A 22,798-nucleotide genomic window follows, 5' to 3' on the forward strand; every position below is an offset into this window, starting at 1 on the left:
GAGTGGGAAGATATATTCAAAGTACAGGAGAAAAATTGCCAACCAAGAATACTTTCCTTGACAAAACTCTTTCAGAAATGAAGGAAGGCTGGGGCCAGCAGGTGGTGTAGTGGTAGAGGCATGGGACTCCCATATGGCTGACCACAGTTTTGAGTCCCAGACCTGGCAGTTTGCTTTTTCACTGCCTCCCGCCATCTCTCTCTGGTCAGTGATGGCAAATTAAAAATAATACTAATAATAAATAAAATTAAATAAATAATTCTTAAAAAGAAAAAAAAGTCAAAGGAAGATCAAGAAATTTCCTATAAATAAAGTTGAGGAAGTTCATCACTACTAGACCTGCCTACAAGATGTGCTAAAGGAGTTCTCCAAGTGGAAGTAAAAAGATGCTAAATAGCAACATGAGAGCATATGAAAGTGTAAAACTTACTAGAAAAAAATAAGTCTACAGTCAAATTTAGAATACTGTAATGGTGATGAATCAATAACTTTTAACGCTAGTATAAAAGTTTAAAGATGAAAGCATTAAAATAATCATATCTACAATAATTTATTAATGAATATATATTATAAGAAGATGTAAACTATGAAATCAATAATATAAAATATATAGAAAGCGTAAGTCAAAGTTTTTTTTTTAATCTGAGGCCAGCAGGTGGCATGTTGTCTGGATCTCACACGGACAATTTTGCAGTTCAAGACCTGGACCTGGTAGCCTGAAAAAACACTGGTTGCATGTGTGCATGTCCCAAAAATCCTGAGAGGAGAATGGAGGAGATGGGATTGCAGTGTGGTCATCCCACTTTGGGCGTGATTTCTCACTTTCCCTTTCTCTCTGTCTCTCACTGTTCTCCCCCAGTGAGTGCACACATCCTATGGCAAAACTCTAATGACAAAGAAAAATCTATACTGTACTGCAAATACAAAGGATAAAGAGAAACAAATCGAAGCATAACACCACAGACATGGTTAAATGACAAAAGAAGAAAGCCAAAGAGAAAGAAAAGAACAAAGAAAGAATAAAATAGAAAACACGACCCACCTATATGCTCCCTACAAATGACTCACTTCAGCTTTAAGGACACATATTGGCTGAAGGTGAAGAGAAGGAAAAAATATATTTTATGCAAATGACAACTAAAAGGAAGCAGGTGGGGTGACTGTAATTATATCAGACAAATTATATTTTAAATAAAAAACTGGTGCAAGAGACAAAGAATAGTTAATATTGTTAAAATTACTGCCTTATGTGATCTACAGATTCAGTGCAATCATTATCAAAATTGCAAGAGGCATTTTTCACAAAAAATTTAAAAAAAACAACTCTAAAATTCACATAGGTCCACAAAAGACTTTGAATAGGCAGGGAAATCTTGAGAAAGAAGAGTGAAGGTGGAGGCATCACACTTTCTGATTTCAAATTTTGATTGCTGTAGCAATCAAAACAGCATGGCACTTAGATAAAAGTAGACACATATCAATGGAATAGAATAGAAAACCTAGAAATAAATCCACACACAACTAATCTTTGATAAGGTTTCCAAGAATATACAATGGGGGAAAAGATAAGTTTCTTCGATAAATTATGTTGAGAAAATTGGCTATCTACATGCAAAATGAGATTGAACACTTATACCACATAAAAATCAACTCAAAATGAATTAAAGAGGGCCTGGATTGTGGCATGGTGGCAAAATTTGACACTCTGTGAGGCTGACCCATATGAGAAGGTTTCTGTTACATAGCTGGAGAGCTCCTTGAGTATGCCAGGTACACTTTTGCCCATGATCCAGGCCTGACTGAGGCTGATGGTAGACTGCAGCATTAAAATCGTGTTGGGGGTGATGTCTCTTTCTGTGTGTCTTCTCATTTGCTTATGGAAGAAAGAAAAAAGCTTCTTGGGGGAAAATGATTAAAAAGACTTAAATATTTAAGACCTGAAACTATAAAACTTCAGAAGAAAACAGGGACAAAACTTCCTGACAATGATCTTTACAGTGATTTTTTTTTTCTGGATATGACATCAAAAGTACAGGCAAGCAAAGTGAAAATTAAGTGGGGCTGTATCAAACTAAAAAACTTCTGAATAACAAAGGAAACAATCATAAAACGAAAAGGCAACCTATAGAATGGGAGAAAATGCTTGCAAACCATTAAATTGTATGCATTACTTACATACTTTGGATATAAACTCCCTGCAAGTTGTTATAGCTATTATAGAAAACAGTATGAAGTTTCCTCAAAAAAAAAAAAAAAAGATAACTATCTTATGACCCAGTAATCCCATTTTTGTGTACTTATTTTAAATAATTGAAACCAGGGGCCAGCAGGTGGCATGGTGGTTAAGGACCCTGGACTTCCACATGGTCAATTGCAGTTTGAGTCCTACACCTGGTGGCTTCTCTTTCTGTCCATCTCTGGTCAAATTAAGATAAATGAGGTTGAATAAAATAATCCTTTAAAAAATAATTGAAATAAGAATCTTGAAGAGATTTCTGCACTCTCATGTTCTTTTCGGCATCATTCGCAATAGTCAAGATATGGAAACAATCTATATCACTTACAGATGAATAGATAAAGAAAATGTAATATATACATATAGTGAAATATTGTTCAGCCTTAAAAAGGAAGGATGAGAGGGACCAGCAGTTAACATAATGGCAATGTCGCTGGACTCCCATGTAGTTGACCGCGGTTCGCATCCCGGACCCGGTGGCTTAAAACTCACGCCGGGCGCATGTGCATGCGTGCCCAAGATCCCGAGAGGAGAATGGAGGAGAAGGGATTGCGGCGTGACCATCCCCCCTGGGGGGGGTGATTTCTCGCTTTCTGTCTCTCTGTCTCTGTCTGTCTGGCGAGTGCACGTGTCCTATAGTGAAAACCTCTCAAAAAAAAAAAAAAAAAGGAAGGATGAACCTGAAGGACATTATGCTATGTGCAATAAACCAGGCACAGAAATACAAATACTGTTTGGTCTCATTTATATGTGAAATCTAAAAAACTCAAATTCATAGAAGCAGAGAGTAGACTAATAGTTAGCAGGAGCTGGGCTGGAGTTGGGGGGGGAGGAGAGGCAGCATCAAGGTATACAAGATTCCATCTATGTAAGATCAGTAAGTTTGGAGATCTATCATGGTGATCACAACAATACCGTATTGTACAAGGATGTCTTTATACAGATTATGAAAAGAAAAATTATGCACAGAGTTCAAACATTTTTGAACTAAAATAAACTTGTGCTTTAATTCCATTTTTTTCACAACCTTTTTGAAGTCCTCTCATGTACTTGAAACTTGCTAAAAGGGTGGAGATTAAATGCTCTTATCACAAACACACACACTCATATCACACACACTCACACAGTAACTATGTGAGGTGACAGATATGTTAATTAACTTGATTGTGGTGATTATTTCATTATGTATCCATATATCTAATCATTCAGTTGTACTCTTTAAATATATACAATAAAAATAGTTAAGATAGTAAATTTTAAGTGTATTTTCCAATAAAAGAAAGATTGGGGGAGTAATAATTAATACTTGGACATTTACTCTCTCCTAACTGAGGATAAGGATGAAATTACAAATCACACAAAAGGTGAAGGGAGAGAACATGAATGGACACTGACTTTTATTAAGCATCAACTATGGACTAGGTGCTGTTAGGACTCTTTATATACAGATTAAGTATCCCTTATCTGAAGTTTCTGGAAGCGGGAGTATTTCAGATTTTATTTATTTATTAATTTTGGATTATTTCTATATACAGTATGAGATATCTTTGGGATGGGACTCAAGTCTGAACATGAAATTCATTATGTTTCATATACACCTGATACACATAGCCTGAAAGTAATTTTCTCAATATTTTTATGTTGAACCATTTTGACTGTGACCCATCCCATGAGGTCGGGTGTGTAATTTTCTACTCGTGGTGCCATGTTGTTGCTCAAATGTTTTGGAGTTTGGATTTTTGGATTAGGGATGCTCAACCGTTATAACATCTCGTTTGAGATCCCCGTGACAATTCTAGGAGATTGTTTGACCACCTATTTTACCAATGAAAAAATATAGGCAGAGTGGTCAAGTTTATTGCTCTAAGTCACACAGCTGGTTCCAAAGCCAGTGTTTTAGTTTATATTATATTTTTCATGATTGTGTATTAATGTAGGAAAAAACCCACATTTTGAGATTATCCCAATATTTAGGAGCACACAGTCTATTAACCTTATGGTTTTTTTAAAAAAAGTTATAGTCAACTGATATTTACACTAATTGAAAAAGTCATACTGGGGAGAGAAGAAAGCTTACGTTTCCTATTTGGGTGCCTTCCTGAATCTGGGAGATTTTAAGTCTGGGTCTGTGTAAACAGCAGCTTAAACCTATGTACCTCTAAGACAGCTTTTGCTCTGACTATTGATCTCCCTGGGTCTGCATGTTGTGACAGTGTAAGAACACCTGGCAGTGAGTATCAACCTGTCTTGTAAACATGATATCCTCTGTGGAAAGGAAAACACCACAGTGTGTGTGTTTGTTGAGTATCCACTGGGTTGATGGCTGTATTCAGTTTCATCCAAGATAAAGACTCAGGGAACAAGGTGTGGGATGGGGTGTCAATTCTTGCTTATGTCTGCCTTCTCTCCAATGCCATAGTCATGCCCCTTTTCCCACCTTGGTTACTCAGAGATGGAGAAAAAGAAGACGACTTGTCTCCATATCTTGGTCTCTTGCTAGAGAAGGAAGATAAAGACAGAGAAGAAAAGAGGGAGAACTCAGCTGGGACTGAAGCCCCCCACAAGCCACATAAAATCATAGCCTCCCTTGATCCTCACATTGTGAGTGTCTACCACACCAGGCTGGTCACTAACCGTATGCCATAACAGTTCTGAGAAGTCGAGAAAACCTGGTTTTACTTATTTTCTTACTTTTTACTGTAGACATAGTATCATAACTATATTAAAGGAAATTTAAAAATTAATTTTTTAATTAGTCCTGTAGCACAGGTCAGGTCAGTCCTGTAGCACAATGGTTAAGAGAGTGGGATCCCACATGGCCAACCATGGATGGAGTCTTGGCCCTGGTGCTTTGTAAAGCACTCTGGGCATGTGTGCATTTGTGTCACAAATCCCTACGGAGTAAAGAAATGGATATTGTGGCGTACCATGCCTCATTTAGGGATAATTACTTGCTTTCTTTGGCAAGCAAACATGCCCTCTAGCAATAAAAAAGGCAAAAACTTAGAAGTAAGTAAGAATAAACGAAATAACCAATCTCCTTTGTTTAAATGAAATTAATTCAGGAAACCAGTGGTCATTCATTACGCTAACCCTGTGACAGTTTCTACTTGTACATAGCATTATGCCTGTTGAATACTCGTTCTGGTTTGCTTCACCGCCACTTTAAAAGAAAATGTCCTGTGGTGATCTTTATTATTTCTGCAATGGGTTGAATCTGTCTGACTTGTTATTGACCACCCCCTTACCCTCGACTTCTCCCTCTTTGGCCTCTAGTGTTCATGAATTTGGAGTTCAAAGAACTCACCTGAGTCTTGTCTTTTAAGAAATAGTCCAGTTGTCTGTTCAGAAAAATAAAGTAGCAAGCAGAAATAAAACTAATGAACACTAACACTAATAATTATGTGATTGTTTTATTTAATCCTCCTATGAGATGGGTTATCATTGTCTATATATTACAGCTGAGGAAACTGATGCTCAGAGAGGTTAAATAACTTGCCAGCAGCACACAGCTAATAAGTAGGGAAGCCAGAAGGCAAATCTAGGCTGTCTTGTTCAAAATAGAATATAAAATAAACCCAGATATAATGTCATAACTACCAAGAAGAGAATCCTTCATTAATAAGAAACAATTATGGCAGAACAAGATAGTATGCAGCAGAGAGAGAATCTAAACAATCACCTTCGTGCCTTTCACTTCCTATAGCAAACATTCTTTTTCTCAGTCACTTTTACTTTAATTAGCTCTTCACTTTCTTCTAGAAATCTCACTCTTTAGTATGTAGCCACCAGTTACATGAGACTATTGACGTTTGTTTTGCTGTTGTTTGTTTGTTTTTTAATTTTTAAAATTTTTAAATTTATTTTTTTGTTTGTTTAAACATTTGTTTATTGTCATTTTTGGGCTGTGGGTCTGGGACTTGAATCATGGTCGGCCATGTGGGAGTCTAGTGCCTCAACCACCATGCCACCCCCAAGGCCAAGACTACTGACATTTGAAATGAGGCTTATATGGAAAAAAAAATGAGGCATATCTGTGGGAAAAAAAAAAAGAAATTGCAAAATATCTCATTAATAATTTTCAAAGTATTACATGCTAAAATTTAAAATATTAAATTTAATCTCACCTATTTATTTATTTATTTATTTTTAGAGGTTTTTGCTATAGGGTGCGTGTGCTTGCCAGACAGACAGAGACAGAGAGACAGAAAGCAAGAAATCACCCCCCAGGGGGGATGGTCACACCGTAATCCCTTCTCCTCCATTCTCCTCTCGGGATCTTGGGCACACACGCACATGCGCCCGGCATGAGTTTTAAGCCACCGGGTCCAGAACGCGAACCACAGTCAACTACGTTGGAGTCCAGTGACATAGCCATTACGCTAACTGCTGGTCCCATCACCTATTTATTTTTAATATAACTATTAGAAAGTTTAAAATCATGTATGACTTGCATTATATTTCTCTTGGACAGCTTAGATTTACTAATTTTATATCTCTCTTGAAAGGTTCTGCAGACTTGTTGATGGGTTGCCTCATACTGGTTTGGCCATTTGAGACTCTACAAGTCAGTGTTAAACTACTAAGTACTTACTGTACTTGGTTTGTTTATTTAAATGAGGGCTGTTCATACTCAATAAAGGGGGCGATAAGGAAAACCTTTTCTTTTGTCTGTTTAGCACCTGATTTGCTCTGAAATTAAATCTCTGACAAGAACATGGCTACTCTCCTGTCCCGTGACCCCACCATTGATCTTTCCTTTCAAACTAGGATGCATGCTGGCAAAGATGGTGGAAAGAAAAGATTTTCACTTATCTGCCCATAGGCCAGTTACAGAGTTACTAGTTGCCTTTAAAGTGTTTTAGGAAATAGTCACCAACTTGCTCTGCTAGAAATCCTTAAGCATCTCTGTTGTCTGCAGGGGTTTTAGACATCTTTTTTCTTTTTTTTAAAAAAGAATTATTTTATTTAACTTCATTTATTTATTTAGAGGGACAGAATGAGAGAGAAAGAGAAAGTGAGAAAGCAAGCCACCAGGTTTAGGACTTGAACCGTAGTTGGCCATGTGGGAGTCCAACAACCTTAACCACCATGCCACCTGCCAGCCCCTAGACATCTCTTTTCAACATCCCATTCCCAGAAAGAAGTCACAACCCCTGCTCTTAAGGAACTCAAGACATGAATAGGGAGGCAGACTTTCTAGTCTATTAAGAAATTACAAAGATTGAGTCATCCAGAGCCAGATGGTGAGGCTCAGTGTCTACTGCAGTATAAAGCCAGTGAAGAGAGAGAGCTGCAAAGTTACAGAGCTTGGGGAAGACTTTTTCAAGAACAGTGGGCGTGGAGGGCCTAGTAGGTCTGGATTGTTTGAAGGTAAAGGCTGTAGGTATAGGGAGGTCACAGAAATGGGCACAGCACTGCCCGAGGACACTTCTAGGAGGGGCAAGTGTAGTCCCTGAGGGCTGTCATAGGTAAATATAAGTGAGGTGAGGGACAGGGGAAGGGATGGGGGTTGGCAGTTTTGAGTTTGTGTCGGGGGACGTAAATCATATGTATGTTCTTGGAGCTGGACGTTGAAAACAGGAGATTTTCTCATCTTCTATTTGTCCAAGGGTGGCAGTTGACATATTGGCATAGCATTAAAGCTATTTTAACAATTATATAGTACTTATGTGTGCCAGGCACTTTATTTTTAAATAAATACATAATTATATCATGACAAGTAAACTGTTTCTCACTTACAGTAACCAGTTTAAAGCAACTATTAAGGTAATGACGTTGGAGAAGGTAGGTGGCTATAGCAAAAATCTTGAGTTTTCATTTTCCATTTTCCTGAGGGGCAAGTGAGTTTCCAGAGGTCCTGGATCTTCAGATAGCAGATTTATCTAGCAAAGAAGCATGGGCTGGGGGTCAAGAGAATGCTGGCAAGGAGATCAGTTAGCAAATGCTTCAGGGCTGAGGGGGTCCAATGAGGAAACATGAGAGCCGCTGGTTGGGCCGTTGTTCAGACAGCGGTTGCCTGTGTGTGTTCGTCTCTCTGTATGCTTCGGTTAATCGGTGGTGCTTGTGCAAGGCGCAGACTCCTGAAACTGGACAGCGGCTTTATGTGGTGAATGTGGGAGAGGGCCAATAGAGAACTCATCATCTGGCGCTGCTTACGGCGGGCCATATCTTAGGCTAAGTCCTGTTTCCTTCCTCACAACAGCTACATGAGGTGTCTGCCACTATTTCCTTCTACAGATGAAGGAACCCAGGCTCTGAGAGGTTAAATAATGAGCCAGAAGTCACACAGGATTCTAACTCAAGTCTGTCTGACTACGTCGCCTTCTACCGCCCTACAACCCTACCGCCTCTCGTGGATTGATAGTAATCACTTTTTATAGCACCTTTTGTTGCTTCTCCTGTTTCTCCCTCATTTAACCTTGAGCATGGGTTTCTATGACTTGACTTGGAGCAGCTAGGTCATCTCTCTTAGCATAGGACACAACAGAAATCCACTACACCCACAGCTCCATTTCTAACCCTTGCACAACAAATTTATATATCTTATTCTATGGTTTAGATCATCATTGAGATGGCTCTTCTTGGCCCTTTAAGAAGCTAATTAATCACTAAATATAGACCACAACTTGTTGTTTTCAATCCTCTGCATGTTTCTTCCCCCCATTGTGTGATGCCATCTGGTGTTATGAGCTCATGCTTTTTGTGTTCCTTTGCAGAGAGCCAGATTCATTGCTCCCTAAACCCAGAAAGCCAGTTAATTTCAAAGTTTGCATGTGTGGCTTTGAAGAAAATTGGAATCTAATGCCTCCTTGTGGATTTTCACAGTATCACTTCTTCCTAGAACACCGCATGGAACGTCTGTCTTTACCACCATCTATGCATATATGTGCACTTGTCTTTTTATCGAAAGGACCTACTTTGTCTTTGGCAAGCCATCAAGCAACTACAGGTCTTTTCCTGTATGATTTTAGTCAAGCTCCATTTTGGCACTTTAATGTGTGTGCTGTAGGAAACCAAACCTTAATAACACGCTTTCCTCTTTGGATCTATTCAGCTTTGCTCTGTGACAGAGGAACAGTGTTTAAGAAGAAGGACATAACACAGCTAATGGCAGGTCTCTGACACTACCACTGATCCGTCCTTCACTCCCACCCTCACTTCTAATTCTGCCTGAAGTCTAATCATCCTCTAAGGGGGCGGCACGCTAGCACTATGGAACATTTTCTTGCAAACTCAGCTGAGGAAACTGGGCTCAGCACCAGACCCCCAATCTTTGGGATCTTTGGGTTCTGTTTGTTACTGTCCAGTCCAGACCCTGTCATTCTCTCTTCCTCCTTTCTCTCTTTGTCTTGGAATTCGTGGCACTTTAAATTTAGCCCAGGAGCCCAGTGGGGAAGGAAAGGCAATTTGGTGATGTGTGCGCTTCTTCCCTCATTCCTGGCACATGTAGACGGCCCTGGGGAGGCAAGAGAGCACTGGGCCCGCTGCCCGCCTCCTTCCTGCCACACCGCCTTCCCATTGCCATCCTGCCTGTTACTAGCAAGGGGCAGAGGAGGAGATGGGCCCTGGGAATATTGGCACTGAGGTAAAAGGAACCACACGTTTCCCCCACACGGAAGCTGTTCTAAGGCCAGCTCTTCTGAGCCTGAGAGGACAATTTCTCTCACGCCCCCTTTTCAGCATTAAGCTGCTTCTATGAGGTGTGGGGAGGATAACGCCATTGAGTCAGACAGGTAGCCCATCCAATCTGCAAATGGCATACGTCAGCATATGCACAATGTACAGATAAATCCCTGGATGATAATCAGCTTTGTTTCCAAAAAAAGCATATGTTCATACTAACTGGAAAAAAAATTTAACTTCAAATTGACTGTATATTTCATAGCTACAGCTCTAACTACCCATAGATATAAGAAGCATCTCTGAAGGTTTAAGAATTTCTTACTTTCCCGAGTGAATAATGGACAGTGTTTTCCAAAGTCAAATTCAAGGGCTACCTGCACCAGAATGACTGGGTACATTTGTTATAGTTCAGGTTCCTGGCTCTCTCCCACAACTTTTGATTCAGAATATCTGGGGTGTGGTCTACAAGTTTACATTTTTTAATTTTTCACAACCTAATGTAGTGTTTGGTGTTGAATAAAATAAATATATGTAAATTCATAATTTAATTATTGCACACTGTATGCATTCTTTGAAAAAAACATACTATACTGCACAAAAATGTATAATGATATATGTAAACCAGAAATCATAATTTAAAAAAAAAAGAATTCAGATCCACCATACCTGGTGGCACTAACATTTAGTAGGTAGAGGCCCTCTCAGATGGGAATAATCAAATTTAGAAAAGTATCAAGTTAAAAAGGCAAGTCATCCCCTAGATATAGTGACCCACAGATTCTGAAAATAATTCACAGATCATCCTTCAAAATATGAATTTAACCTCTCAAGGGATAAGAACACTAAGATTAGACTGTCTAGTGCAGATGAGTGTGAGAGTGTGAGTGTGAGAGAGCATGCGTGTGAGAGAGAGCATGAGTGTGAGAGGGCATGTGTGAGGGGGCATGAGTGTGAGAGGACGTGAGTGAGAGAGCATGAGTGTGAGAGAACATGAGTGAGAGCATGAGTGTGAGAGCATAAGTGTAAAAAAGAATTCAGATCCACCATACCTGGTGGCACTAACATTTAGTAGGTAGAGGCCCTCTCAGATGGGAATAATCAAATTTAGAAAAGTATCAAGTTAAAAAGGCAAGTCATCCCCTAGATATAGTGACCCACAGATTCTGAAAATAATTCACAGATCATCCTTCAAAATATGAATTTAACCTCTCAAGGGATAAGAACACTAAGATTAGACTGTCTAGTGCAGATGAGTGTGAGAGTGTGAGTGTGAGAGAGCATGCGTGTGAGAGAGAGCATGAGTGTGAGAGGGCATGTGTGAGGGGGCATGAGTGTGAGAGGACGTGAGTGAGAGAGCATGAGTGTGAGAGAACATGAGTGAGAGCATGAGTGTGAGAGCATAAGTGTGAGAGGGCGTAAGTGTGAGAGGGCATGAGTGAGAGCGTGAGTGTGAGAGGGTGTGAGTGTGAGAGAGTATGAGGGTGAGAGAGCATGAGTGAGAGCATGAGTGTGAGAGGAGTGAGGGGGCATGAGTGTGAGAGGGCGTGAGTGTGAGTGTGAGAGAGCACGAGGGTGAGAGAGCATGAGTGAGAGCATGAGTGTGAGAGGAGTGAGGGGGCACGAGTGTGAGAGGGCATGAGTGTGAGAGGGCGTGAGTGAGTGTGAGAGGGCGTGAGTGTGAGAGGGTGTGAGTGAGAGCATGAGTGTGAGAGGAGTGAGGGGGCACGAGTGTGAGGGCATGAGTGTGAGAGGGTGTGAGTGAGTGTGAGAGGGTGTGAGTGTGAGAGAGCATGAGTGAGAGCGTGAGTGTGAGAGGGTGTGAGTGTGAGAGGGTGTGAGTGTGAGAGAGCGTGAGTGTGAGAACCAAGTGCCCCTATGCAAACATATCTTGTCAGTTTCTTAATCTATTCACCTGCAGAGTGTACATTTTAGCAATCCCTCAGGTGATTCTGATGCCCACTAATGTCTGAGGAACTCCTTAAGGCAGACCATCCACAGGTGTGTTCACAGGAGGGACTCATGTTGCCAACTGTTGAAATCAGTCTCCTCTTTTTCAGTGTCTTTTTTTTTTTTTTTTAATTTCACTTTTGTATTACCAATTCCACCAACTAGAAATGTATTTGCATCTATGAGGATGTTTTCAAAACAGCTGCAGGCATTAAAGGACAATCATTCACTCATACCTTTTTGAAAAGTAGGTTTAAAAGATCACGTTTGTCCACATAATTGGCCAAGATGACTTATAATGGGAGAAGAGAGTTTTTGTTTTATTTTTCAATTTTAAGAGCAAGTAGATACTTTATTTGGCATTCAGAAGTCTTCAGGAAAAGAATAGGCCCATGCTAACTTATAAAATAAAAGCGTGGGTTGGGGAGTAGGCGAGGAGGAGGGGGAGATTATATGAGATAAACCAATGAGTACATTTGCCCATATCAAAATGTTGTGCCTAGGGCTGACCATGCACCCAGATAAAGGAAGGAATTTTTTTTTTCCTTTCTCTTCTCTACTTTCATTATTACCCTTTCACTCAAGATCCAAAATTCAGGTCAGTAAAGTCATATCAAGGAATGACAGACATCAACTGCCCGAGGGTTAAATAATTTCACTTTTGTATTTACCAATTCCACCAACTAGAAATGTATTTGCATCTATGAGGATGTTTTCAAAACAGCTGCAGGCATTAAAGGACAATCATTCACTCATACCTTTTTGAAAAGTAGGTTTAAAAGATCACGTTTGTCCACATAATTGGCCAAGATGACTTATAATGGGAGAAGAGAGTTTTTGTTTTATTTTTCAATTTTAAGAGCAAGTAGATACTTTATTTGGCATTCAGAAGTCTTCAGGAAAAGAATAGGCCCATGCTAACTTATAAAATAAAAGCGTGGGTTGGGGAGTAGGCGAGGAGGAGGGGGAGATTATATGAGATAAACCAATGAGTACATTTGCCCATATCAAAATGTTGTGCCTAGGGCTGACCATGCACCCAGATAAAGGAAGGAATTTTTTTTTTCCTTTCTCTTCTCTACTTTCATTATTACCCTTTCACTCAAGATCCAAAATTCAGGTCAGTAAAGTCATATCAAGGAATGACAGACATCAACTGCCCGAGGGTTAAATAGGCTTTTGTGGATTGTCTATTGATACAACCATATCCTAAAATACCATGAGGACGGCATGTTTATGGCAAAATGTCTTTTGGTTTCCAAATAATGCACTCCTAAGAAATTTATGATGAAACCATTTGAGAATTTGAGACTAGATCAAATGCAGATGTGTAATTTATCTGTGTTAATTTAAAATTCTAAGCTGGTTTCCCCCAGCCATCTGTATACTTTCAGTCCATTTCTCCTTGAACATTGTGCTTAGGTAATACAAAAAACTACTGGGGGCATATGGGCCCTTATAGAATTTAATCCATTCAAAAATGAAACATAATTTTACAAATTATTTCATGTTTTCAGTTTTTATGTTCTGATGTGCCTTCATTAATGAGAGTAACCAGGAGATGCCCATCCCCTCCTCCCCTTAACCCAGTTTAGGCTGCGTTATTTTGCCTTAGGTCTCCAGAATTCTATTACAAATGAACAGACTAGTAAATCGCATTTCTTCTTTCCTTCAAGGTATTGCGCAGCGATGCACAGCTATCAAGTACCACTTTTCTCAGCCAATCCGCTTACGAAACATTCCTTTCAATTTAACCAAGACAATCCAGCAAGACGAATGGCACCTGCTTCGTAAGTATTTCTAGGACAGGGTCAGAGAGGAAATGGTAGTTTTCCCAGCAAAAGGGATGCTCTCTGCCTCTCTGACGTGTGGATTGAAAGACACACTTACTCGTGTAAGCCTGTGGGCTCAATCAGACTTGGTTAGAGATGCAGAGGACCATTTCACCATGCTGTGGACACAACTGGTTGACAAATCAAGTGTGTAAAAATTGGAGACGAGGCTCTGTGTGATCCTGCAGCGTGCCTGGCTGCCTCGGTGGCATCTGTTCTCAGCAGCCTGCCTACTGAATCTTTTCTTTACCAAGTCATCCACCATGTGGATCTGCTGCTCGTCTTAGTAAACCAAGGAGAGTGTACCCTAGGTGTTCTTATTTTGTTTTGTTTATACAATATTTATTTTAGCTGCTGTGTTTACCTCAGATCTTGGTATTTCTGCTAAAATAGCTTTATGAGTGTATGTCATAATTTTCTCAGAGGGGGTCTGTTACCTCTACATCCAATGGAAGCAACCACTCTTTTTCACTGTCAGGAAAATGTGAAACTCCAGAAAGGATCATGCCTTGTGAAACTAAAGAAGCCTGAGATATACCTGAAAAATGTCGATTCAAGCTGCCTGGTGATAGCTCATGAAAGCAAATAACTGCACTGAGCTCCTTTTTGGTGTAGACCTTAATCAGAGGTTATTTTCCAGTAAAATAAGCAGCAAGGACTTTGATCTTGTTTGGTAACCCAAGCCACTGTTGAAATCCAAGCAGTGCCTGCAAATCCCTCTGTAAACCAAAACTATGTTTTGACTCTCCACCACATAAATGGAAGTTCCTATGCCACTGTGACGGCGGCAGTCTAATACTTTGAATATTATGATTGGCAACTTCAGGACATGGGAAGCCGGTAGAAAAAATGTGGTTTGCTTCTTAAGAGTATGACTTCCCGAGAAGTTCTTTATTTTGTTGGCAGATTTTTAATAATGCTTTCTCAGCAAACCTGACTTATGGTCTTATCTGAGTGTCCTTATATCTTAATTCTTTAGAAGCGTATTTGAAGTTCTTTGTCTTGATCACCTTAAGCCACATGGCTTTGTTAGTGGCTTTGGTCAGGAGAGAAAAGACCATCGCAGGATCCTGAAAAAGAGCCTTATCTCTTTAAGAGTTTGTACCCTGTTATTGCCCAGCAAGGCAACATTTGAGCATTTTCTTTTAAATCCTTTTCAGGGTTCTCATAGAACGATGCTTTTAGTAGTCTCCTGCATGGCTTTTTCTAAGAAAGTCACACCTGGTGGTCTGTACCACATTTACCGGATAGGCTTAACATGTCTGGCACCAATGCAAATCCCACGTGGAGTATATATAAACCTATGTCTTTTCATAATCACTTAAAATAGAACTATCACTCAAACCACGGGGAATTCAGAAGGTCATAAGGTAATGGTGGCTAAACTATTATTACATTTCCCCTGCTAAGATGTAGACCTCTTCAAACTGCTTATCCCTTAACTTTAAACTCAGCGTCTTTAAACTATCGCTGCCCTTGGACCTTTGCCCCTTGGATGTGCTGAACTGGAGATGAGAAATCCCCGTTAAGAGAAGGGATGGTCTGTGTGTGGCTAAGATGCTAAAAGCAAGACTGGACACTATTGTAGTCCATTGTCCATGTAGCACACCCAAGATGCCCAGGAGCTCCACGGAAATTCAATGAGGTGGCAGCTTCCTAGGCACTTCTGCCTTAACAGAGCAGCCCACACTCAAGGAGTGCTGTGTGCGCCTTGCCTAGGCTCCACGTGCCTGTGGGTGTGTGTGATCCATATGCGTTTGCAGAGACCTGTTGCCTGGCCTCAGGGGCAGCAGATACACGTTGGGGTCTTTGGTTTTAAGAAGAATCACAGACATATAGCTGACAATTTTAAAAGTTAGTTTTGTTTAAAAAAAAAAGAGGCAAAGAAGGAAGTATAAAAAGTGAAATTAAGAAAAAGGGGCAGTGAGAGTGGGCAATCGGGGTGTAATGTGCATATAGTCAGTTCAGCTCTCAGTTTGCCAAGGAGATGGCTCAGTGATCCTAATGGTGCTTTTGTGATAGAGCAAGCTGTGTTCCCATTGGATACACAGCGGAGGCTTGACCCATGGGAACAGCCCCTCATAAACTTGAGTGAATGGGCACTCCCTATGTCTTAGGGGCCACGGTGTTCATGAGTAGATGCATGTCACGTGTGTGCACTATGGGCCACTATTTCAGGCACCAGAACTGCCTTCAGGTTTTCAAACCCTTTGTGAAAATGATGGGAGTAAATGTGAATGAAAAATAAAAATCATCAGCATCCCCGGTGCTTAGATAAAAGCATATTTCACTACAGCTCACTTCTTAGACTTTCTCCACAGCCAGACTACTTAGAGCCATTACAGTGGTGACAGCTTACATTTCTATTGCTCTTTCTAAGGATGGCAAAGATATTTCTCGAACTGCCTCACTCTCAGTGTATTAACTTGGTTCCTAATACCCACATTTAGCCTGGAATTGCCCTCTGGTTTGTTCTCTACTTGACATGGGACCCTCCATGAAATCAGAATGTAGACTCTGACCCTTCCGTTGGTTAATCCTTACCCTATCTGTGTTCTTTTGTTTGGCTGTATTAAAGGAGTACTTGGGAAGAGAATTCTCTTAACCACTTTGACCTGCAAGCCCTAGTCCGGTCCCTGTAACTTACTCCTTCTCATAACTTACTCCTTCTCATGCAAAGCTCTTTATTTTCTAATTTTCAGTAATGTTCCTGACTCCTTCTGATTTTGTGTGTTGTTTCTGTTTTGAGACTAGATTTAAGAAGAATCACTGCTGGCTTCCTGGGCATGGCAGTAGCCGTCCTTCTGTGTGGCTGCATTGTGGCCATGGTCAGTTTCTTCTGGGAGGAAAGCCTGACTCAGCATGTGGCTGGACTCCTCTTCCTCATGGCAGGTATGCTGCACACCTCAGACTGCCTCCCTGGCCAGGCGAATACTGCTGTGCAGGCAGCCGGCTCCACTTTGTTATCTCCCCATTAATTCAGTTTTCACTTGTGAGAAAAGCAACCAGGAGGTCGTTTAGCCTGGCGAGTACTGCAGAATTTAAAGAAAACACCAGTGTTAGAAATGCAGCCCTGATTTCCCTATTATGGCCAGTTTATAGATTAGATGGAAGTGTCTTGAGTTTAATCTCCCTAAGAGCCAAGTCTTTTTTTGGTTTTGTTTAGTTTTTAAATTATTCATTTAATTTTATTATTATTATTATTGTTAAATTATTATTTTATTTTTTGCTATAAGGCATGTGTACTCACCAGAGAGAGACATGGAGATAGAAGGAAGGTGAGAAAGCAAGCTGCCAGATCCGGGACTTGAACCACAGTCAGCCATGTGGGAGTATAGCACTAACCACCATGCCACCTGCTAGCCCCCAAATCAAGTCTGTTTTTATGTCCAATTCTGTCATTGTATGCTCCAAACCTGTGCCTAGACACTTGACAAACAGGCCATTTCTTATCAGAAATTCTGATGGGGCAAGGGAGTGTGAGATGAGCACAATCTCCCACTCCCCCACCCCAGCTGCATGCAGGTCAGTGCAAAGTACACATCATTGATAGCATTTTTATATGGGAAATAGCCATTTGTTTTGCTCCGAAGTTTTGTTTTGTTTTGTTTTTCCTTTTTTTGAGGACTAACCATGTCCCAGACAATGCTCTAGGGACTAGAGACACATAAAGAATAAGGCAGACAAAGTCTTCACCCACTTGGATTGTGGGGAGACATAGACGATGATTTGCGATAGCGATTAAAACTGGGAAGGAAATAAACAGGGTGAATAGGAGCTCAGAGAAAGCCTTGCTGAGGCAGCGATTTTGGAGCTAAATCGTGAGAAGCTGCCGGTGGTTGGGAGTGTGCTGCAGGCTCTGGAAATCTCCAGTGCCAACCCAAAGGCAGGGATGGGTATTTAGAGGTGCAGGAAGAGGACTGATGTGTCTGGAGGGGAGCAGAAAGAAGGAGAGAATCACATGAGGGGCAGGAACAGGCAGAAGCCAAATCTTTAGGGCTTTCTTGGTCACGGTGATGAGCTTAGATCGGAAGCTAAGGGACATCGAAGCCTCTAGAAGGTTTTATGTAAAGGAGTAACTTTATTTTCAAGCAAGATATTAGGGGGCCAGATGGTGGCACAGTGGCACGCAGCGCTCTGCCATGCTGGACTCACATGGGGAGGTCCTGGGTTCATGTCCGGAGGCCTCCTTGTGCACGCAGGGTGCACATGTGCTCCTGGTCCAGGCTGGCTAAGACTAGAGTGGATCGCAGCATGAAGACCCTGTTGGAGGTGCCTCTCTCTCTCTCCTTCTCTGAAAAAATAAACTTTATAAAACAAGGAACTGGAAGGGGATGTGTGGAGAAGGAGCATATGTGGAGATGTGGCAAGGTTTTAAAATTTTTAATTATATTAACAGGTGAGGGATAGTCTTGCCTAGAAATAGTCGGGAGCTAAGCTGATGGCTAATGCTGACTGAACGTGGCTGCAGGGATGGGATCTTTTCTTCCTTCTCCCCTTCACAGAAAATGAATGGGCTAATGATTACGAGTGCCAAATTAACAGTTTCACAAAGTAAGCTCAGCCTCAGAACTAACACTGGCCTTGGTAGATAGCCGATTTTAATAAGCTTATTTCCACTTCCCTGGAGCTCTGTTACTCAAGCAGCCATGACTGGATCTTCCTGCACTTCTTACTGTCACGGGTCACTTAATCAAACCCATGTTAGAGGAGGCAGCAGCAGCCTTAGGCCTGACGCCATCTTTAACCTGCCTGTCTCTTAGGGCTGACGAGTACATGGCAATTTGCTCAGCCAGCCTGCCTCTCTAAGTGACCCCCTACCCGGGCAATAGACCCTCCCTTCTAACTCTCGTTGCCCCTTTCCCACTCTGGAAAATGGTGCCGCTACAGGATGATCCAGAAAGTGAGCCATCTTCACAAGCATCCTGAGAGAGCATGGAAGTCACTCAGACTCTGCATAGCTCTAGGCAGAACACCAATGCAGGGTTTTCAGATTTTTGGTGGCTACACAGTAGTGTCAGGATGGTAGCACCTCTAGTTCCTGAGGTTCTGGTGGAAGGTTTGAACCTTCAAGACTGGCCACTATGCCTACTCAAGGGATGCATTTAAAGTCCAGATTAGAGAGTGATGAAGTAGGTCAGCAAAGAAAAAGAGACTGTGCAGCTCAGAGGATTCCTTTAAGTCCCAACTGGTATTAGACAGCCATGAAGAATCCCTCCCACTTCTTCCAAGAAGATGGCTCAGCAATCCCAATAGTGCTTTAGTGATAGACCAACTTAACAGCAGGGCACACAGTGGAGACTTGACCCATGGGCACAGCCCCTCCTGAACTCGAGTGACGCTACAGGAAGCTCCCTTTATAAGTTGAGTCCCCATTTCCTGACCCTTGTCGCGGTGTACATCAAAGAGGTACACATTTGCTCTCCACAACCCTGGAAAGGCTACTAACCTCTTGTTGGGAAAACAGAGATGCTCTAGACTCATCAAAGCCTCAGCAGGGGTAGACTTTGAAGGACATTTTTAATATAGGTAGTGCATGAATCATTTAGGTTGCTCTTAGCATATAACATAACAGTAAGCATTAAAATAAATCACAGCATAGCAGCCTAGTGAGTGCTTCTTGGGAGGCTGAGGGCTGGTCTGGTTTGAAACGAAATGAAGATGGAAGTTCAGTGTTGGATGAGCACAGAGGAGAGCTAGGCGTTTCCTAGGTGTTGTGCTATGGGGAGGTTTTCAAAAAACTTCATGGAAGATCCATATCATGAAAAAACTATGTGTGGATTTTGAATTCTTTTTTTTTTTTTTTGCACCAAAATAAACTCACTTTAATTTCATTTTCCACCAAGTTTTCAGTCTCATATTCATTTTTCCCTTGCTGTGGCTCACTTTATTTTTAACACCTTGAAATTTCCTTTGTAAGCACAGAAATAACTATGCTAATCCATTGCACGATATAAATTAGAAGTGGGACATTCCCATGCATAGCTGGAGATGAGAGCAAATAAGGGTTAAAAGAATTGATTTTAATTAAGCAGAATGTCTTCAGCCACTCTAGTCAGCATCCCTCCCACAGATTTTTGATGCTAAACTTAGCTCCTTCTAATGTGCTGGCATCTTTATTCTCCGTCTGAACTTATTAGCCAGACCGTCGGTGAAGAACATCAATGACATGACGATTCGAGCGGTTAAAATGGAAACTTTGGAGCCATCTCTCTCCTTCTCCCATGGAAAATCCATATCATGAAAAAACTATGTGGTGATTTTTAATTTTTTTTTTTTTTTTTTTGCACCAAAATAAACTCACTTTAATTTCATTTTCCACCAAGTTTTCAGTCTCATATTCATTTTTCCCTTGCTGTGGCTCACTTTATTTTTAACACCTTGAAATTTCCTTTGTAAGCACAGAAATAACTATGCTAATCCATTGCACGATATAAATTAGAAGTGGGACATTCCCATGCATAGCTGGAGATGAGAGCAAATAAGGGTTAAAAGAATTGATTTTAATTAAGCAGAATGTCTTCAGCCACTCTAGTCAGCATCCCTCCCACAGATTTTTGATGCTAAACTTAGCTCCTTCTAATGTGCTGGCATCTTTATTCTCCGTCTGAACTTATTAGCCAGACCGTCGGTGAAGAACATCAATGACATGACGATTCGAGCGGTTAAAATGGAAACTTTGGAGCCATCTCTCTCCTTCTCCCTTACTGCATGCAGACAGGTCTTGATTACCCACACGTGGGATAGCAGCACTGCCAATTCTCAAGTCACATCTGGGAGCCAATCTCGCCCTTTTCCCTCCTCCCTGGGGTCTTGCAAAATGTTCTCTAGCAGGGCCAGCAGCAGGCCTCACCTCCCTCAAGGACATTGCACTTACTCTCTTGATGTCCTGTCTTCTGAAGTTGTACACGCACAGGCACAGAGGATTGATTGACACAGGGAAGATGACTCTTGTCTTCCAGCTTTAAGCTTCTGCCCATTGCTAGACCATAATACTCTCCTGTCATTGTGAAGAAATATTTCTATCCACATTGAATGATGCATTCTGTTATAACCACAGTAATTAATTATAACTTAAATGGTAAATATTGAAAGGGTTCATTTATTCCATGCAACCATTTTAAAATATCTTTAAGATGCTATTACAGGATTTTTACTATCTTTAATACATTGGGAGACTTGAAAATTGCAGAAAGCATGGGCCTCCCTTGGTGGGGTGTCATTGCCCACTAGATCCATCCTCCTTTACAGGGTGTGCTCCCAGGGGCCACTGTCATTTTGGAAGAGCACACACGGTACATAACACTCCTGTCCAGGTAGCAGAGAGAGGAGACAGCCCTGGCAGCTTCTGGGGCAGTTAATACTTAATGCTGGCTATTCACTTCTTTGTTTCTATAAATCCAAATGAAAAAAGACTGCTGTAGGAGGTGTACTGAATTATCCAGGCTATCCATTGATTATGGCCTAGAGCTACAGATCCATAATACCTTAGCCAAAACCCCTGGGGCCAGATGTGTTTTGGAACTCAGTATTTTAAAAACTTTATTTCAGAAAGTAACCTTCTGGGACCAGTAATTGGTGTAACGGCTATGTCACTGGACTCCCATGTGAGCCCAAGATCCCAAGAATGAAGGAACTCTTTAAAATGAACTCTTTAAAAATACTCAGGTACCTATAAAGAAGTCTGTCCCACAAGCAATTAAAAAAAAAAATCTGTCCAAGCTGTAGATATAACTGATGGTATTCTAATTTACAAAAAATAGAGAGGCTAGGGACCAGCAGTTAGCGTAATGGCTATGTCATGAGTCCTGGACCCGGTGGCTTAAACTGACGCCCGGCGCATGTGCGTGCACGTGTGCCCCAGATCCCGAGAGGAGAATGGCGGAGAAGGGATTGCAGCGTGGCCATCCCCCCTTGGGGGTGATTTCTCGTTTTCTGTCTCTCTGTCTCTCTCTGTCTTTCTGGCGAGCGCACGCGCCCTATAGCAAAAAAACCTCTTCCCCCCCAAAGAAAGTACCCTTCTATCCTGTATTATCTAATGCCCTCAACAAGGTCCAAATCAAACACATTATCACTTTTGTAGCAAAATATATGAATATTCAAACTGAGCAGGATCAATAAAGACTGTAATAGCCTTGTGTCAGCACAGGCCAGGCATGGCCACTAAATTAGATTGCTGCAAGTTTTCAGAAAAAGGCTGGGTGGTTTTGGGATTTAGGATGTGCAGATTGTACATCTGTTTTTCTGTTTGTTTATTGTTTTTTGATGTTTTGTCCATCTCTATTAGTCCTGCCCAGTCATTTAGTTAAGACAATGTAGGCTTGGCTTTTCGAGTAATCTGTGTGAAAAGCATGAGGCTAGAATGATGGGCGGAACTGTCTTTTGAAGAAGTAGGGGGGAAAAAAATCAATGTTTATGCCTTTGGGTGTTGTAGTTATATTATTTATCAAGCAGGCTAACCAGAGTGAAGCAACTTCTGTTCCTTTCGGCCTTTTAAGTATATCAAAGGAGGGTGGTCCAAAGAATGGGCCATGTTACCCTAATTACATCTTACCAATTGGCCACAGGCACCACGGAGATTTTTAGGCTAGGAAATTAGGTTGCTGTTCTGGGATGGTAGCCTAAATTTACTGCTGTCCTGATCTGAAAATATCCCCTCCAGTCCTGCAAATTCTATGATATCATGGTATCTTCTAATTAAGAATATTGGCAGAAAATCTTTTAATATTTTATAAGAAAAGTAGTTGCATGTAGGACTGGTCAAGGAACCAGTAATTATTCACTCTTTCAAAGAAGTGACCAGCAACGGCCAGGATAAGCTTAGGACTCAGGACCCTCTCTCCCCTGGGGCCACCGGCTAGGTGGAAGAATATCAAATAGTCCAGAAGAAGCAAAGGAAAGGAAAAGTCTGGGGAAAGAACAGAAGAGAGATTTTTTTCTCCCTGTGGGTATTTAAAAAGAACTCTTAGATTTTTGAATTTTTCAAGTGCAGGAGTGGTACCTTTATCTTTTTATACCTCCTTCACAAACCTTGCATTAACTAGATGCTAGTGGCAAAAATGCACCATCTGAAATCACTTGCTACTGTGGTAAGTCCTCCATGGAGTACTTACTGGCTCTTGATTGGTAGAAGTTGGGGTAGAGTAGAACTCACTCT

The 22,798-nt window shown here is 41.1% G+C and overlaps 1 protein-coding gene across 1 annotated transcript in view; it reads left to right on the plus strand.

Moving 5' to 3' along the window:
* TMEM178A (transmembrane protein 178A) overlaps nt 1-22,798 on the plus strand; it is a 92,626-nt gene that overhangs the window by 62,845 nt on the left and 6,983 nt on the right. Inside the window, exons 3-4 of the mRNA XM_027775220.1 lie at nt 13,486-13,599; nt 16,396-16,533. Of these exons, the coding sequence (XP_027631021.1) occupies nt 16,428-16,533 (106 nt within the window). The 5' untranslated portion in view covers nt 13,486-13,599; nt 16,396-16,427. The remainder of the gene's footprint in view (nt 1-13,485; nt 13,600-16,395; nt 16,534-22,798) is intronic.

The sequence above is a fragment of the Tupaia chinensis genome, unplaced genomic scaffold (genome assembly GCF_000334495.1).
Source record: "Tupaia chinensis unplaced genomic scaffold, TupChi_1.0 Scaffold000050_1, whole genome shotgun sequence".
Lineage (NCBI taxonomy): Eukaryota > Metazoa > Chordata > Mammalia > Scandentia > Tupaiidae > Tupaia > Tupaia belangeri.